Source organism: Microtus ochrogaster, linkage group LG12 (assembly GCF_000317375.1).
Source record: "Microtus ochrogaster isolate Prairie Vole_2 linkage group LG12, MicOch1.0, whole genome shotgun sequence".
NCBI classification, from domain to species: Eukaryota; Metazoa; Chordata; class Mammalia; order Rodentia; family Cricetidae; genus Microtus; species Microtus ochrogaster.
In genome coordinates this window covers 4,998,638-5,013,104 of record NC_022036.1, presented here as the reverse complement: position 1 = coordinate 5,013,104, position 14,467 = coordinate 4,998,638, and the positions used below count along the sequence as shown (strand labels likewise).

Genomic DNA, 14,467 nt, shown 5'->3' with positions numbered 1-14,467 from the left:
CTGAAGCAAGAAAGGCCAGGCAGTGTGGACATGGGGTTAGTGGTCACATTAGGTCCACAGTCAGGAAGCAGAGAGAGCAAATGTTGGTACTCAGTGACCTTTCTCCTCTTTGTTCATCCCAGAATCTCCATCCATGGAACAGAGCTTCCCACAGTTAAGAGGGTTTTTGTGCCTCAGTCAATCCAATCTAGAAACTCTCTTACAGACATGCTCGGATTTGGCTCCTAGGAAGTTCTAGCTCTTGTCAAGTTGCCGGTTAGCCTTAGCAGATTGTAAGTGCTCAGCCTTCAAATGTCACTGCACTAAAACTTGCATCATCTGTGATGCCAGGAGTTAGCTTCACTGCACAGGTACAATGATTTTGTGGCTTACCGAACCCCAGGAGAATGCCTCCGCAAATCTGAACTCAATGAGCATTTGGAGAGAATAAACCAGGTTTCTTCATGCCCTTGATAACATTCTTAAGAACTACACAACACACACACACACACACACACACACACACACACACACACACACACACACTTTTAAAAAAAGAAATATGAAAGTAAATGCCTCTTGCATCTCCACATAGTGACTTATACCCACTGTGGTTGCCTTTGAGGGAAACATTCACAGGGCTTGTCTACTCAACAGACCAATTGTATGAGAACAATCTCCTCTGCCCAGCATAAGCACATTTTCCAGTCAGATGACGTAAGTTTATTTCTTTCAACAGATCAACAGCAGTCCTTTTGTTCTGCTGTGACCGAGCCTCCTGCCCTATGTGCAGTGAGTGGACTCTGTGCTATGTAACTGATTGTCAAGTCTGTGTCTCCAGCTTGGCCAGGAGACTTAGTACAAGTGGTGAGCAATGTCTGTGGCATCTTCCATTTTTAACTTTTAGCAAAAAGCAATGTCTGTTGAATAATGCAAATGAGCATATGCAAAGCCTGTGTCCTTACATAACTTGCCACACAAAACTCAAGTTTCATTGCAAGTCCAGTATTAACTCCATACATCCCAGAAACAGTGTCACACAGTCACGCAAATCTATTGTTTGAAAGCTTCCTCTTTTCACAAAAGCTAATTTCTGAACTGCTTCCCGGTATCCAGTTACTTCAAAAATGTTTCCAGTCATAAAAATTTGCAACCCATAGTGAAGAAATAAAGTTAATTATTGCATTAACATATTTTAAATATTCATGTGGATAATATACAAAAGCAAAACATTTTACATAATTTATCTTTTGATTTCTTAGCCATATTTAAGTAGTGTGGCTATAGCAATGCCATTTAGCATGTTAGCAACAGTGTTTCTGGTCACGTGTATATTTATGCATGTTAATACCTTTGTAGGATTTTCACTACATTCAACAGACACTTCCACAACTTGTTATCTGTGATGAATTTCATACTATGGGTAGATATTTCACTTAGATACATAACTGTTTGTTTTATAAACAACTGAGATAAAATCTTGCTGACATTTTGATTGTCTTTTCGCTTCATTAAATTTGAATAGCACATTATTTTTTCCATGCTGCTGGTCTTTGTTCCTACGGTCTCTTGGTTTATCATAATGGCTTCCAGACCATTTTCTGCCATCACATTCTTTGCCAAACACATACGTAAAATGCTCACTAATGGACAAAGTGGAACATATGCCCCTCTAGGGTCTACTTTTCTTTCCCTTCTTTTTATAGAAATATGTATCTAAGAATTATGCTAACACTATATTTTGAATATGACTCTACAAATCAAAAATCTTTGTATTGTAAAATAGTACAGTGATTTCCTATACCTTAGCCCCTCAATCGTATTTCCTTATACCTGATAGAAGAATACATCTTCTTTAGTCTTACCCCAAAACACTGAGCTATTTCCACAAATAGAGCATACAGAGTGTCATTGCTTCTGTTGTCTCAGAATTGACTCTAAAACCCACATGAAAAATGAAGGTAAGTCTCCTTAAAGGGCGGTGGGTCTTAACATGCTCGACACCAAATCCAGTGCCTTGCAGTGTCTTGTTATTCTCCAGAAGAAAGATTCAAAATCCATTAAGGTGGCATGGGGACGTGGATGGTTCTCATAAGTTCTTTGGGAAATGCAGACAATGCCACTAGGTAGACCTGAGGAAGAGAGACGATAGGTCAGAAGAAAGCAGCCGATGACTAAAGCTAAATGCTAGTTAGAGGGCTCATTAAAAGTCTTCGGCACCAGCTCTTCTGCAACCAGCCCTGATTGAATGCAAGCTTCTTCCCAAATCTATTTACAAAAAAAAAAGAAAAGTAAAGTAAATCTATTTACACAAAAAGAAGGGTTAGCAGCAGCAGACTAGAGTTTACAGCAAAGCCACCTGAAGAACTCAACACATGTTGCCATACAACACATGCATACCTGACATTTGGAATGGTTACATAGTTAGATGGTGTTGGCCAAGGAAGCAACAACCCCGGGAAAGCATGCAGATAAGAGCAGCCAATGAAATAAAGAGACTCTCTCTTGCCTCCCATGCTAGTGGGACTTGAAGAGGAAAGATGACTGTCTGAGAGCCCATCCCGCGCCAGCCAATACAGGCAGACAGAGTTTTGTCTTGGTTTGTTTGTTTGTTTGTTTGTTTGGGGTTGTTTGTTTGTTTTGATGGTTCAAGAAGAAATTTATTCTTTTTTAGTTCTAGCTTCTACAAGTCTCACGTCACCGGCACTGGGATATGCTCTTTTCCTTGACTCTTATGATGTCTGGGAGCTGCTGGCCTGCACTGGTTTGCAGACATATCTCTCCATTTTTAAGAAGAGAACCTCCAAGACTGCTCTCTCTCTCTTCACCTGGCCTTCTCCTCTGTGGAGGAGTACCACAGTTCCCTCTGTTTTGGGGAGAGAGAGGAGGGATACATTTAACTACATACAGAGACCATCTGGATAAGCCAGGATAATCTTCTCATCTTAAAAACATTAATTTAATCTCATCTGCAAAGCCTTTGCCATATAATTTAATACCTACAGGCTGGGGGGATTAAGATATCATTAGAGGGTCCTTTTTTTTTTCACTCTATTACAGTGACTTAGAGTCCTCATCCGATCTGGGAAGTGACAATGTACCAGTAACAGGTTTCCCGAGCATGAGCCTTTGAGTTGACAGTTTTTTGGAAGACTGAGAATAAGCAGATGAAGGAAGTGGAATTCGACATGCAGTAATGTCTATGTCACATCCTGGGCATAAAAGACTACTTTGTTTAAATGCCCCTTACAAGCCTCATGGTAATATGTGATTTCCACTATGACAGCATTGGAAGGTGAATGTGGGGTATGATTATGGAGATGTTAGTGGTTAGAGCACATGCTGCTCTCAGGCAGAGTCTTCGTGACAACTAAGTAAGAGAAAGGGGAAAGATAAGATTTCAACCAAATATGAAAATAAACTGAACTGTTATCATTTTCATTAGAAAATATAAAAACTGATCAATATATCATTGTGGGATTACAAAGGGGAAATCAACAGCACTCAGCTGAGTCCATGTTGAGTTAATCCCCTTATGTGAGTTGACATGACCCATGGGGTAATTATATTTTAGTGTTTTCTTTGTTATACCAGCCTTATTATACATGTCCTTACTGGACTTTCTCAGCACTTATCATTCCTGCTCACACTGAGATGAAATCCAGACTTCTTAGATGTCCGATTCACGTGGCAGAGTAGAGGGGATGGAGTCTATCTCACAGCCTTCCACTGTCTTTAACTGAGTGGTTGACATTTTGTCAAAATCACTTTTTAAATCTTCCAGGTATGACCACTTGCTCCCTTTGGGATTCATCAATTTCTTCAATGGATTTCCAACTCTTTCTTTGGGTGTTATGAGGGTTTAGCAGTTTTCCTAAGGAATGTTTTTGCAGCCCTGTCTGCCTTTGACACTCCCATGAAGTCTTAAGGAGGTGATCAGGGCACAGGTCTCTATCATAGAGCTCCTCCATCCTCTTCCTCCTCCTCTTGTTCTTTCCTCTCCAATCCAGGAAGACTTGGAAACTCTAGAACCACATGAGCCATGGCCACGGTCACGTTGGTAAACACGGAAAGCACCCAGAAGGCCTTAGGAATGCTGAAGGCATGCATCAATACAGGATCAACTTCAACAAATATCATCCAGGGTACCTTGGGAAAGTCAGTATGGGGCATTGCTACTTAAGAGGAACCAGAGATTCTGTCTGACTGTCAACCTGGGTAAATTGTAGACAATGGTCAGTGAGTAGACATGGGTCAATGCTGCAAAGAATACTACTGGAGTTGTTCCCATCATTGATGCTGTGCCATCAGGCTACTACAAAGTTCTAAGAAGGAAAATTTCCTAAGCAGCCTGTCATCATGAAAGTCAAATTTTTCAGCAGACGAGTTGAAGATAAAGGGCATTGGAGGTACCTGTGTCCTGGTGGCTTGAAGTCACCCAGGGAAGTTAATTAAATACTAACATTTTCCACACACAAAATAAGACATTTTATATCTATGTGTTGGTGGAAAGAAAAATATTTCCCCTAATTAGATATTCTTCCAAATCTGACAAAAACATTTCAACCTAAAAGTCATAGTTCACTGTGGGATCTTTTCTGAAGTACAGATGCCTCCTAGCTTGGTCTACTATATACTATCATAATAGAATGCCACAAGTAGGGTAGTTTATTAAGATTAGAATATTTGTTGTTGTTGTTGTTTGCTTGGTTTTTGAGATAGGTTTCTCTGTGTCACCCTGGCTGTCCTGGAACTCTCCCTGTAGACCAGGTTAGCCTCAAACCTAGAGATCCATCTGCCTCTACCTCCCAAATCCTGGGACTAAATGTGTACACCACCACTGCCAAGCTAGAAATTTATTTCTTAAAGTTCTAGAATCTGAGAATTGCAAGGCCAGGTATTCTTCATCTGGAAAAGACCTTTTTGCTGCATCCTTCCATGGAAGAAGGCAGGAAAAAAGTAAGCAGCAAGTGGATGGACTCAACTCTATAATAAACATACTGCTTGAAATAATACCTATCTATTCACAAGGGCAGAACTCCCATGATTTAATCACCATGTATAATCCCCTCTCAAGTGTTCAGACTTAGAAGAAGCAAATATATCACACCACCTCTCCAAGACCCACCCTCCAACATCTTGGAAGAGGGGGTAGGAAGATTGTAAGAGTTGGAGGTTGGGTAGGAAGGCTGGGAAACAATGTCTTCTAGTCAAGCTAGCACCAAGGTTGGCACCCAGACTCTCACAACAACTGTGGTAGATACGCAATTTTAAGTCACTGGAAATTCCAGCATATATGAGAGGGGAGCTCACAATGCCCCAGCCTCAGCTGAAGAAATGTTGGTGGCTGACAGATGCTGGGGAATAGAAAGTCAGCTTTCTTTGGTTCTGTGGCCCTTGATAGGTTGTCCACACTCTAAAGGATGAGATTATACTCATGTCCGTATTTTCACATAGCACTAGTTGGACTCAGTAAGTCATTAAAAAGAACATGAAATTGAGTGGGAAATGTGTTGGGGACAACTGGGATGAGTTCAACAGAATGGACATGATCAAATTACATCATACAGATTCATGAAATTCTCTAAAAATGAATAAAAAATATTTTTTAAAGAAAATTCCATCTCTCAACAGTGTTGCATTTGGGCATCAGGTTTCCAACACATGAACTTTAGGAACTATATTCAAGCCATTACACTTTTAATCTAGCTCTCCAATTAAAAAAAAATGAGTTGGCACCACTACAAAGAGAAAATGATGAGTGACTTGGCCTTGGCAACCTTAGACTTGCAGCCTGTGTAGATCCTGAGCACCCATCCCCAGAACCACTGACTACTGCCATCTTGCTCAAGTCTCTGTGGTTGCAGGAAGATCCTGCCTAGAATGCCCTTCTGCTCTCACATCTTAAGAGTAAAGAAAGGCGTGAATGAAAACCAACAGAAATGGTACTAGAAAGATGGAAATCAACAGTTACGTGTGAGAAGTTTGTACATTGTATTATTTACCGCCAACTTATGTATGTTCAGATAAAATAAACAAAAAGATGTAGGTAAGAGCTGCTGACACTCACTACACTCCTCTCCTGGGAGAAATAACTAAAACCAGTGAGCCTCTTACAGAAAATGTCAAACTGGTCAATGAATACTACTTCCTATTCCTGCCTGTGATGGCTAAAGCAGCTATGAGCTTTCCTGTGTAAGTCTCTATGTTGAAATTAGGAGTTCTTTTTCTCCAAAGAATACTTTAGCCATTTTGTCTAGTCATCTTTGTCTAGTAGTATTTTTATACAAACAAAATCAAGTACCACAATATAATTTGGCTAGGTTTAATTTTTGTTTTGTCTGTTTGAGACAGAGTCTTGCTGTATGAAACTCGATGTATCCTCAAACTTGTTATCCTCTTGCTTCAGCACCTTGAATGCTGAAATAACAAGCAAATCCCACCATATTCAGCAATAAAACGCGGTTTTAGCGTAATAAGCTTTTAACTTCTCTATTTTAAATCAAATTATTTTGAGGTTGTGAAAATTGATGATTTACCATTTTTTCATATAATAGGACAAGCTCATAAGCAAATGGTAGCTGATACCAAATCTGGATAAGAAGTGGGCTATCTACTGTTCAACTGAAAAGCATAGTCCTTGTTAAAAACAAGCAACCTGTCTTAGTTAAAGTTACTATTGCTAGGATGAAGTACCATGACCAAAAGCAAGTTGAAGAGGACAGGTTTCATTTCATTCACAGTTCCATATAACTGTCCATCTTCAAAAGTAGCAGGTCAGGAACTTAAGCAGGGCAAGAAACTAAAGGCAGGAGCTGATGCAGAGGCCATGAGGTAATGCTGCTTATTGCCTTGTTCTGTATGACTTGCTCAGCCTGCTTTCTTGTAGAACCCAGGACCACCAGCCCAGAGATGGCACCACCCACAATCTCTAATTAAGAAAATGTTCTATAGGTTCACCTACAACCTGACCTTATAGTTTTGGTTATGAGCTTAGCCTTTCATGGTTGAGCCATCTCTCCAGGGCTGCCTACAACCTGGTCTTATGGAGGCATTTTCTCAACTGAGGGTCCCTCCTCTCTGATGACTCTAGCTGTAACAGATTAACATTAAACTCCGTACACAAAATCATTGACCAGAGTCAATCAAGAAATCATGCAAACTAAAAAAAACAAAATTGTTCTGGATGCGTGAAGAGTGCTGGTGCTGCTTGGCGAACCAGGTGACCAGGAACATGGAGCCACACCAAGCAGTCTGCTGGTCCTCACAGGACAGACCATTCTTTCATGCTCTTACATCTGAACAGTGACCAGAGTCCTCTCGGAGGAGGACTGTGTCATCATCCTGTTTTGCCTTTTCTGCGTACTGTCTGAGGCCTTTCCAGAAGACGTGTCATTCTAAGTGAGAGATATTCATGTGTAGGTTAAAATGAGTTTGTTCTTTGCTTACATGATAACTGCAAAACTAAAATTTCTTGCAAATTATGGGCAATAGGAAAGAAAGCAAGAAGACTGAGCACAGCGGTGCATGCCTATAATCCCTGCTGTTTAGGCAGCAGTAGCAACAAAATCATAAGCTAGCCTGGGCAGCAAGGAAAGGAAACATGAGACGGCAGGATGTTTTTACAAATAATAAACAAGTAGCCCAAGTCTTGTGAGATAGGTGAAAAAAAAAAGCTGGGACACTGAGATTCCTAAGTTGGGATTCTGTTGAATATATAAATAAATAAATAAATAAATAAATAAATAAATAAATAAATAAATGAGAAAGAAAGATGTGGAGATGCTGTGCTAGACATTCATTGTAAGTTCTGTTTAATAAGCTTCTGAAAGCTCCAAACAAATGGGCATTTATGAAATGGATCAGAGTCAGTAACCAAATCCTTTCATAATTTGCATGTCAAGCCTCTTACCTGTGGTCATGTGGCAAGCAAATGAAGAAAAATAGGAAATGACTATCGGCTAAGAGAGGGAGTATTGCTGTAACACTGACTTGTGGGAGGATTACGCAGCAGATATCACTTCTCGGTGAGGAATCTAAAGGTCAGAGTCAGACAGAATGGCGAGAGTAATCACAGATGCTACTGACAATAATTCTTCCAGGTATAAAGTCTATTTCACTTTTGTGATCTCTACAATGTTCTCTAGCATTGGTATCATTGGCAATGGCTTTATCACCATCATCTATGGGACCGAATGGGTCAGGAGCAAAAGATTCCCCACCGGTGACCACCTTATGTTGATGCTGAGTTTTTCCAGGCTCTTGCTACAGATTTGGCTAATGGTAGGGATTACTTTTAGTCTATTCTTCAGGAGCATTTATAACCAAAATGTCACGTATAAATTCTTCAAAGCTAGCACTGTGTTTCTGAGCTACTGTAACCTCTGGTTTGCTGCCTGGCTCAATGTCTTCTATTGCCTTAAAATTGCGAACTTCACTAACTCTTTGTTCCTCATGATGAAGCGGAAGATCATAGGGCTGATGCCTCAGCTCATGAGTCTGTCAGTGTTGGTTTCCATTGGCTTGAGCTCCTTCTTCTCTAAAGATGTCTTCAATGTGTATGTGAACAATTCTGTTCCCATTCCTTCCTCCAACTCCACGAAGAAGAAATACTACTCTGAGACCAATGTGGTCAACCTGGCTTTTTTATATTATGTAGGGATCTTCATTCCTTTGACCATGTTCATCTTGGCAGCCACTCTGCTGATCGCCTCACTCAAGAGGCACACCCTGCACATGGAAAACAGCACCACAGGATCCAGAGACTCCAGCATGGAGGCTCACTTGGGTGCCATCAAGTCAACTACCTACGCTCTCATCCTCTACATTACCAATGCACTGGCTCTATTTATTTCCATGTCAAACATCATTGATGCCTACAGCTTCTGGAATAGTTTGTGCAACTTTATCATGACTGCCTACCCAGCTGGTCATTCAGTGCATCTGATCCTGAAAAATCCAGGACTGAGAAGAGCCTGGAGAAGGTTTCAACTTCATGTCCACCTTTACTTGAAAAAGTAGATGTGGTGAATGGAACCCAGGGAGTGTTATAACTGGCTCAACCGGTTCTGCCCTGCCCTCTCAGACCTCCTCATTCACTCTTCCCACACACAAAACCTGCTCTGTCACTAACTACTGTAAGGGTAACTGGATTCTTACTTGAGTTTGAAGTTGGGTTAACCTGAGAATCTAAGCAGAAGTAACTAAACAACATAAAAAGTTTCTTGACACAGATTTATTCATCTCTGGCCCCAAACTCTTCTCTGCTCTCCACAAATTCTTAAGCCTTGGAAGAAGATCTCAGTTTAGCCAGGAGAAGCTCTGATTGCTTGCTGTCTGTTATTTATTGAACACCCTTTGGTCCTTGAAGATATCTTGGTCTAGATGGAAAAGGATCTGGTCAGCCAGTCTACATTTGACGCCCTGATAACCCCACAGAGTACAAAGAGGACTGCTATCAGGCATAGCATCCAGGCCCAGAGGGAGAGGGGAAACCAGAATTCTGGCAGAGAAAGGAATACAGGAAAGAACAGCTGACCACAGCTAATAAAATGTAAGATGTTAGGTTATCCTAAAGGAGTGAAACATGAAGAAGGAGGCTTTGGGTTTGACACAGTGGAGGCCATGCTTCTTACTAGTAGAGTGATAGAGTGGCATCCAACTTCCAGAAGTTTCCAGAGAGGGAGATGGAAAAGTGAGAGTATGTAAAGTGCAGTAACACAAGGAGTTTCTCTGGATTAAAAGATAAAGTAGAAGGTGGAAGATGAAAACATATACAGTCAATTGTATGATTTATTTTTCCAAATGGGAGGGGATGATGAAAGAAGAGAGGAAAACAGAAAGTGGAGGGGCAAGTGTCAAGTGAGCTGAAAGGCCAGATAAAATGTCTATTATGCTTATTAACCAATTCACTGGCAATGAGGGGACCACCCCCAGTTTTATGTAGTCCAGGCTACCTTGGGGAAAGTAATGGGGAAAGGGTGTGTTACATGGGAGTGGCTGTGGCAAAAGAAAGTGTTCCTCTTCCTTGCCACTCTTCTGATGGCATTGGCAGCGTTGTTTCAAAGGATTGTTTACAAAGTGAGAACGTAAATAGCTCTTCTGTTGCATACTTTGTAAATAAAAATTACTGAAGAAAACAAAGAAAATACTGCTGTTCATAGGAAGCTTGGGGAGCTCCCAGATAAAACCTGAGATTGACAGCAAAAACAAAGACAAATAATTCTGCGCTCCTTGCTTCTCGGATTCATGTGACAGAGTGCATTACACCTAGAAATAGCAAATGAGAAAAGCAAATCACATACACACACATCTCCACTTATCCAAATATGTTACCTGGTAATTGTAAAAACTCACTGTTTGATTTTTTTTTCTTCAATAGTACCTTTTTATTTACATGACTGTTGCCTTCTTATTTGTTATTACAGTAAAGATAAATTAGATTTCATTCCAATTCCTATGGAATAAAGGGGGAAAACCTTTTCCAAGTAGAAGATGCTCACAAACAAGTTGCACAACCACTATATATGTACTAACACATCAGAAAATAATCAGGAAGTTGACTTGGAATTGATAGTACGTCACCATGAATCCTGACAAGATGCTAACATGAATAATCTCTCTCTGGGCTTGTTCTGAAGAAATGGTACCCCCTTGTTTTCAGGCACCTAAAGAAGCAGGAAGGAAACTGAGTAGCTCCATTGTGGCTTCCCTGTGACTTTGAATTTGCAGGTAACTTCATTCTTCACTCCCTTCACGTGCTTTGTTTAGAGTCCTTGGATAAAAGGCTCTCTGCCTCCTCTTCTAATTAGGCCAGGAGCTGCTGGCTGCAGGAGAGGCAACAGATTCAGGGAAATGCTTACATCCTGTGTCCTCTGGGAAGAGGTAGCAGAAGCTTCTACTGATAAAAAGAAAATGGGCATGTTCAGGAGCCTGTGGATGAGAGCAAACAGGTCTGGGCAGGGATGATGTGGGAAGAGGAACTCGGGGAGGAAAGACTGTGGAAGAGAAGGAGAGGCTGCTAAGAGCTGAAGTCGATCTCTGCCAGCCTCAGTTTGAGGGATGCTCCTTTCAACAGCTCTGGTTCAGTACTTCACAAAAACCAGGGTCTTCCAACAGCATCCCGAAGCAATGTTTCTGAATAAGATAATTCGTGGATAAAGGTGGGTACAGCAAAGGTGCTCTACATAGGTACGTTCACCTACCAACAGCCTCCTTTGAGAAAATCATGTTCTGGTTCGTCTTTCATTTATATGTAAAAGACATTTTATGTATATTATGTTTATGTATGATTAAGCATATGTTATTTATGCATATATGCATAATGTTTTATGAATACTCACTCTCTTAAGGAGCATCAGGAAAAAAAAGAAAAAAAATGGGTTTTTTACGTGATACAAAGAACTGGAGAGAGATGGTTCAATAGCTAGAGCAATTATTGCTTTTGCAGAGGACCCAAGCTCAGTTCTCAGAAACCACATGGTGGCTCACAACCCTCTATAACACTAGTCCCAGGGGTGGGAAACCCTCTTCTGGTCTCTCTGAACATCAGGCACACCCACAGTACACATACATCTACACAGGCAAACATTCTTACACATAAAAGTAATAAATCTTTTTCTAAAAGTTGATATAAAGAGAAAAGAATGTGTGGTTCCCGGGATTTGGGTGTGACTCAGCAGTAAGCCAGGATGCAGAGAAGACCCCCAAATTAGAAAGTTGATAGGGCAGCTTCTGTGACCTCATAGACAGTGGCACCTCCGTCTCATGTAGTCCCTACTGGCAGGAAACCTTATCCAAGTCCTGGCTTTGCTCTTCATTGTGTGAGGCATTGGCTCATGACTGCATCTTTAGCCTTCATAAATCATAACATCCACATCTAGACTCACCATGTCCAGAGCCCACTCAGACCCAGTGGATACACAGAGCACTGGTCCCAGACACTACTTAGACTTGGGGTAGCATGTGACCCCAAGGTCAGTAGTAGTTTGCTCTACTTGAGTGGCAAGTGAAAACTAAAAAGCAGATGCCCTGAAGCTTTCGGCCCCTGTATCTCCATTTGGCAAGAAGAGAAATGGTTGCCAGGCAGCAAGTGTTCCTGCTTTAACTTCATGGGAACTGATTGGTGTTAATTAGAACAAGGTCAACAAGCTTTTCTGCCAAAAGTCAGAGAGTAGATGCTTTAACTTTTGGGAGGCACAAAAAGTCTCTGTCACAGGGACTTGACTTTTGTGTGGGAGAAGAAAAAAAAAACATTGTCAGAGACAGTGTTTAAAAGAATGGGTGTGGCCATGCTCCAAAACAATTTTATTTATGGACACTAAAATTTGAATTTCAGATTCTTTCCAAATGCCGTGAAATTGAAATACTATCTTGCTCTTGAATTTGTTTATCCATTAAGAATGTAAAAAATTGCCAAGCATGGTGGTGCCTTTAAACCCAACACTGGGGAGGCACAGATAGGTGGATTTCTGAATTTAAGACTAGCCTGGTCTATTCCAGGACAACCAGAGCTACTCAGAGACCCACTGTCTTAGGGTGAAGATACAAGAATATGAAAACTATTCTTGGTGCCTGGCCTTTACAAAGATGAGGAGGAGGAGAAGAAAAAGTTTGTATTTCGCATAAGCCACAGTGGTAGACCCTGTGTGGCAGGTAGATTCCACTATACATCATCAATGCACAAGAAACAACCACTGGCATCCAGTTCTTCCAATACTTTATTGCTTGCTATTTCCCAAGATGTTTTCCATTCCTTTTTAAACTTTTCAAGTCCTACAGAAAGAATCAACTCCCACAAGCTGTCCTCTGACCTCCATACATGCCCAGTGACATACTTGTGTTGAAACACATATACCCCACAAAACAAGGAAGGGAGGAGGGAGGGAGGGAGGGAGGGAGGGAGGGAGGGGGGAAAATGAAATAAAGACTGGCTAGATGTCTCATCAATTCCTGGGGTCCACATGGAGGGAGGAGAGAACCAACTCCAGAAAGTCATCCCAAGCTCTCTAGAGTACCTAAGCCAGGCATGTGGCCCATGCTTGTGACCCCATCACTTAAGACAGACCAGCTGGAGAATCGGAAGTTCTAGGTCATCCTCAGCTACATAGCAAATATGAAGCTTGGAGAGAATATGTAAGACTGTCTTTTAAAAAGCATAACCCTTCAGTTCCTTGTAAAAATAAAATATCTAGTTTTACAGCTTTCCCTGAGAAGGGTATTAAGGGCCAACCCAGGGCCTAGTGCTTTGAAAGATACTCTGATGCCACTCACTCGATAGTAATAAATAAGAACAGCTTCGGTCTCTTTCGAAGTATTTGAAGGCATTATGTGCAACTTTCAAATAGTCACGTCCCTGCCATCCAGCTCTACTGTGTTGAATCTCCAGCCAGTCCATTTCTATTCCTGTGTCTGACCCTGCACGGCAAAGCTTTTGTTTGTGTTCTGTCCATGTGTAAGTAGCAGGCTGGCTTATTACATGATGATGTGCAAGGTACAGAAACCTTGTGGTCTGTGAGGAAAGCATGCTCTCTGATGCCAAGGCCTAGATTTGGATTTCTGCTCTGATGACTATGGATACCACTCTGAGCCTGTTTCTCCATCCGGAAAACAGAGATAATCATAATATCCACTTCCAGGGTTGCTGTGAGACTCAAAGGTAACGATAACTATGTAACATACTAGATAGCATTCCCACAACAAAGCACCATATGAAGACCGATACATGTATTCATTCAAATGAATATATACATATATATGTAGGTGTATATATATATATGTATATATATTCAGCAATTCAAAGATTAAGATAACAAAAATTTCTTCCTACAAGAGTGAATTGATGGAGATGAAAAGGCTGACTAGATTATATTTGGAAAATACTCTGTGCAGGCGGGGTGGGGAGAGTCTGTGAGTCTGTATACCATGGGTATACAGGAATGTAAATAAAGCCTCAAATGACCACAATTAAAACTTCTACCCTACAAAATATGTAAATGTGTTCTAAATGCTTGCCTTCCTCCCTTTTGCTCTTTTGCCAGGGGAAAGGGAGAGCATGGAGAAAATCTCTTGATCTCAGTAAGTCAGCTAGAAGAGATCGAGGCGGAAAGGAATGGGAATTTTCTGCTGAACATCTTCAGAGACCCAAATTAGAGATGATGCTGCAAATCAGAAAAGGGTCGTATTACACCCTATCCTCCCTAGGGAAAGCTGCTATTTGCATCCCCTGCTTAGAGCTCAAAGGCTGCAAATGAATCTTTGGTTTATTCAAATGATTTAGTAGATGATACATTGCGGTCCTGATTGCAGCTGGGATTATGTGTAACAGAAATGTTCATAAGGAAAAGGGTGGCAATATGACTCTTGGAAAAGACCACAAACTACACAAGCCCCTTCCTTCCTTATCGTGATCCATAGGGGAGTATCACCACACATCCCATACGTGCATAGGAAGTGAAAAAAAAAAGTGTGTGTCATTGCATTCAAAGAC

The 14,467-nt window shown here is 41.1% G+C and overlaps 1 protein-coding gene and 1 pseudogene across 1 annotated transcript; both read left to right on the top strand.

Moving 5' to 3' along the window:
- LOC102002878 overlaps positions 1-4,411 on the top strand; it is a 12,011-nt pseudogene extending 7,600 nt beyond the window's left edge.
- Positions 4,412-8,037: 3,626 nt separating this feature from the next.
- Positions 8,038-9,000, top strand: LOC101995876 (taste receptor type 2 member 40-like). Its single transcript, XM_005363828.1, has one exon. The coding sequence runs from the start codon at positions 8,038-8,040 to the stop codon at positions 8,998-9,000; it is 963 nt and encodes a 320-aa protein (XP_005363885.1).
- The last annotated feature ends 5,467 nt before the right edge of the window (positions 9,001-14,467 follow it).

Excerpts from the sequence above, each read along its gene's own strand:
- LOC101995876 (XM_005363828.1), top strand. The coding sequence starts at position 8,038 with ATGGCGAGAGTAATCACAGATGCTACTGACAATAATTCTTCCAGGTAT.